Genomic DNA, 4,320 nt, shown 5'->3' with positions numbered 1-4,320 from the left:
TGATTGGGTTTGGATCTCAGTAGATGCTAGCTGGAAACAAACAGGTGGAGCTTGTGCGGCTGTGGCTATGGAGGCCGATGGAACGATCAGGGCGGTTAGAATGGCTTCGACGACAGCCACGACGGCTATGGAGGCAGAGCTCGAGGCAGTCCTGGGAGCTTGCAGGTGGGCTCGCGAGGTGGGTTGGCAGAACATATGGATGAACTCAGATGCTTTAGCCATTGTTCTGGCTTGCTCGGATCCGTCCAAATGTCCGGACTGGACTTTGATAGGTGCTCTTGATGAATGCATTAATCTTATTTCTTGTTTTAGTAGTTTTAATTTGTCTTGGGTCTCTAGAATCTCTAATGAAGCGGCTCACTTGGCTTGTAAGTGGGCAGCAAAGACTGGTTGTTTTGGCACCATCTCAGCGCAGGAGTTCACTGTGATTAGTGAGATGGCTTAGTGTCTATGAAGCTTTCTTTTCGATAAAAAAAAAAAACACAAATTGGGCCCACACTAAGGTATATTTAGTTTTTATTTTATTTTATGCGGAGCTATATTTAATTTAAGATCCTAAATATTCCGAAATATTTCCCACTATAAATTAAGTTGTGAGTGTGACATATCACGCATTTGTGATATCATGAAACACACATAGAAACAACCACACCAGATAGCTAGTTGAAAAAAAAAAAAAAAAAAAAAAACCAGCACCAGAAAGCCTGACATTGAGCCCACAACTTAGTGGGGTCCACAAACCGAACAGAGAAACAACATTTAGCATTTTCCATTTGTTCACAACCAGTCGCCACGTGTCTTATCACCTTACACACAGCTCGGCGACGCTCCGTAATCTCCACCGCCCAATCTCCTCACACCCACAAAACGCCGTTTAACGTAACGGCGTTACCGCATAACCAAATTTCGAATTAACGGTTCGGACACCGAACCTCAGGTTTGAGTACGCTATAAAAGATCAACGGTCCAGATCTTCTCTCGCACTCTCCGCACCTCTTTTTATATAAACCAGAATCATTTCTTCCATGTTTATCACTCGCTCTCGTTCTCTCGTTCATCTTTTAAAACCCTACCTAAAAATCAGTACTCTTTGATTTAGCTCTCGCGAATTCTCAGGACTCTTAGCAGATCGGATCGGATCAGATCGGGGAGACCATGTCGGAACCAACGGAGACTAAGGATTCTGGTCACTCTGGGGAATCGCTGATGGAGAAGATTAGCGAGAAGATCCACGCTCACGATTCATCGTCGTCTTCATCAGAGTCTGATTCGGAACCTGAAGTTGTGAAGAAGCCAGAGTCTGAATCTTCGACTAAGGAGAAGATCTTCAGGATCTTTGGCAGGGAGAGACCAGTTCATCAGGTTTTTGGCGGTGGAAAGCGTAAGCAATTTTTATAATTTTTTTCCTGTTGATGTTTTGGTTCATCTATAGGTTAAAATCAGAGACAATAACTGTACTGAGTTTTTGTTTTGAGATTTTGACGAAAAGAATTCAAATCTGATGCTAATTGAGATATAATTACCTGTGCATGTAAAAGTTAAGGAAATGCCAAGGATTTGTTATTATTGTGATTGTCGTAGTTTGATAAACGATAGTGATTTATGATGTTATATGGAATAATCATGTGTATTTTTTGTGGTTTATCATTAGCCTGGCATAAAATGAGTGGATCCATTTATAAGATTATTTATACATGTCTTTAGTTAATTACACTTTGCCTGGAACCTCAACTATGTTTATGTGCTTATGAATAAGCGTCATGTTAAATAGCATGTGTAATTTGGTATTTGTTACTGTCTAAGTGGATTTAATAAATGAAGATTGCAACTCGTTGAATGAATTAATGATGGGAAAATGGTTTCTAGGCTTTGGTACAAATTCATTTCTGTGCATTTTGTGTTTTATGCCGTTATGTTAATATGCTGATGTACTTAGTAATATACGTCGTGTCAAATACCATGTTTAACCAGGAATCTGTAACTGCCTAGTGGATTAAATGTGCGAAGTTAGGAATTCATTGAATGAATTACAATTGGGGGGATGGTTTGGAACGAAATCTAACCTTGTTCGATTAGTTTTTTTTTTTTTTTTTTTTAAATGTGTTGATAAGGAAAATTATTATAATACAGTCTTAATTAGTTTTTTTTTTTTTTTTTTTTTTAATTATTTGTCATCTTAATATGTGTGTTAATTTGGTGCAGCTGCCGATGTGCTCTTGTGGAGAAACAAGAAGCTTTCAGCGGGTTTTCTTGGTGGAGTCACTGGTGCTTGGGTCTTTTTTGAATTGCTCGAGTATCATTTACTAACTCTCATCTGCCACGTCTTGATCGTCGCTCTTGCAATCTTGTTCTTGTATTCCAATGCTCACACTTTCCTCCACAAGTAAGATTCTTCAGAGAGTTACCTTCAGATGGGTGTTACTGCTATCTATTTCTCGTATACTGGATTATTCTAATTGTTTATTTCTTATCATATTCTAGGAAAGAGCCTAAGGTGCCAGAAGTTAAAATTCCCGAAGGCCCATTCATTCAGGTTGTTTCTGCACTTACCACCGAAGTTAACCGTGCTCTTGCAGTGCTGCGCAGTATTGCATCTGGAAGAGACTTGAAGAAGTTTCTCATCGTATGTACTCTCAATTTACTTATACAATCTAGGCTGAATGTTGAATATTGAAGCGTCGTTTGTGGATGATTCTAAATTCTGAGGTTTTCTTCTTCATGCTGATACAGATCATTGCTGGCTTGTGGGTTTTTTCAATCGTGGGTAGCTGGTGCAACTTCTTGACAATGTTCTATATAAGTATGTCGATATTTTTTTTACCATAGTTTTTGTAATTTTTTTTAATATACATTAACGTGACTCAAACTGAGCTATCATCTCATGACTTGTATCTTTCTTTGCAAAACAGCTGTGGTTTTGCTGCACTCAGTCCCTGTTCTATACGAGAAGTACGAAGACAAGATTGACCCTGTTGCTGAGAAGGGTGTGGTTGAGTTCAAAAAGCAATATGCAGTTTTCGATGAGAAGGTTGTGAGCAAGGTTTTGAGTAAGATCCCGAAAGGTCTGAAAGACAAGAAGGCTGCTTAGAGAGAGAGAAGACAGGCACTCTTGAAAATCTGGCCAATAATTTGGTTTTGTAGCTTTACGATGTTCTTCTGTTTTGGTTGTTTTTCTTAGGTTGCATTGCCTTCTTGTTTTATGGGAAGCTTGCCTCTCACTCTCAAATGCTTAGTTTGCCTTTGCCTTTGCCTTTGCCTTTGGTTTCTGTTTTCGGGTTTAGTTTTACTTTCTGGTTTCTTGCTGTAGATTTTATTTATGAATGGTAGCTTTTAGAAAGCAAGCACTACAAGCATATATTATCCGTTAAAAGTTTATAAGTGGATATTTATGGTGGCTTGTACATGGTTGTCACTTATATGTCATAAACGGTGATGGTTTTCAAGCTTTTATTTATTTATTTTTATTTTTTATTTTTGCGTGTATTTGCGTCAAAGAGGAACTAAAGAGAAAAGTAATTTTGTTCTCATATTTTACAGGTTCGAATCAATTGGAGTCTTGCGTTTGTTAGATTTCTCTCTCTTTCTTTTTTTTTTTTTTTTACTTGGGGTTATATGTTAATATATAGTTTCCGAAAGTGTGTTAAGTATAGAAAGTCAAATTATATCCTCGGTTCAGTCCGAGGATAAACCACCACATACCTGCCAATTTTTCACAAGTCTCCGACCCCAATAGTATGTTAGGATTCGACACACAAATCCGACCTAAAATCAAAGAACGAAATTCGTGAAGAACAAAAAAAAAAAAAAAAAAACACACATTTATAGTGGTTCAATTTCAAGACGAAAGTTACGTCCACTTTGCAGTTGCAGATTCTCATCAAAATCAAAATCGGAAGAAAAAGTGTTTACAACTCTTTTGCGTTTTACAAAGAACATCGGCGCATATGGTATTTATAGGGAAAACATTAAGGTTAACAGACAGATCGATCCGCAAAGCCATCAAACATGCTTGGCAGCTTGGCGAAATAGATGAGGATCAAAGTTCGGAAAGTCCATATATTATTTCTGTTATTTGTAATGGCAGCTTTTAGAAAGCAAGCACCACAACCATATATTTGTATCCGTTACAAGTTTATAAGTGGATATTAATGGTGGCTTGTATATATGGCTTATCACTTATATATGTCATGAACGGTGATGGTTTTCAACTTTGTTTTTATGTGCTTGGTTCTCTATAGGCTGGTTTTTTTTAGCAAGAGTATTAGCTGATGTTTTTTCTTCCTTAAAGTTGATATTGGCATGGAGCTCTGGCTCGTCGGA

General features: G+C 37.8%; 1 protein-coding gene across 1 annotated transcript; it reads left to right on the top strand.

Annotated features, from left to right (window-relative positions):
• Positions 1 to 996: 996 nt before the first annotated feature.
• Positions 997 to 3,471, top strand: LOC149400434 (reticulon-like protein B4). Its single transcript, XM_089611794.1, has 5 exons — positions 997 to 1,381; positions 2,203 to 2,383; positions 2,482 to 2,623; positions 2,731 to 2,800; positions 2,910 to 3,471. The coding sequence occupies exons 1-5, from the start codon at positions 1,156 to 1,158 to the stop codon at positions 3,086 to 3,088; spliced, it is 798 nt and encodes a 265-aa protein (XP_089467920.1). The 5' UTR covers positions 997 to 1,155; the 3' UTR covers positions 3,089 to 3,471.
• The last annotated feature ends 849 nt before the right edge of the window (positions 3,472 to 4,320 follow it).

This window comes from Urtica dioica, chromosome 4 (assembly GCF_054948205.1).
Source record: "Urtica dioica subsp. dioica isolate 48M chromosome 4, U.dioica_male_clone48M_v1_H2, whole genome shotgun sequence".
Lineage (NCBI taxonomy): Eukaryota > Viridiplantae > Streptophyta > Magnoliopsida > Rosales > Urticaceae > Urtica > Urtica dioica.
Note: the sequence above shows the minus strand (reverse complement) of the source record. Positions and strands in the feature narration are given on the sequence as shown.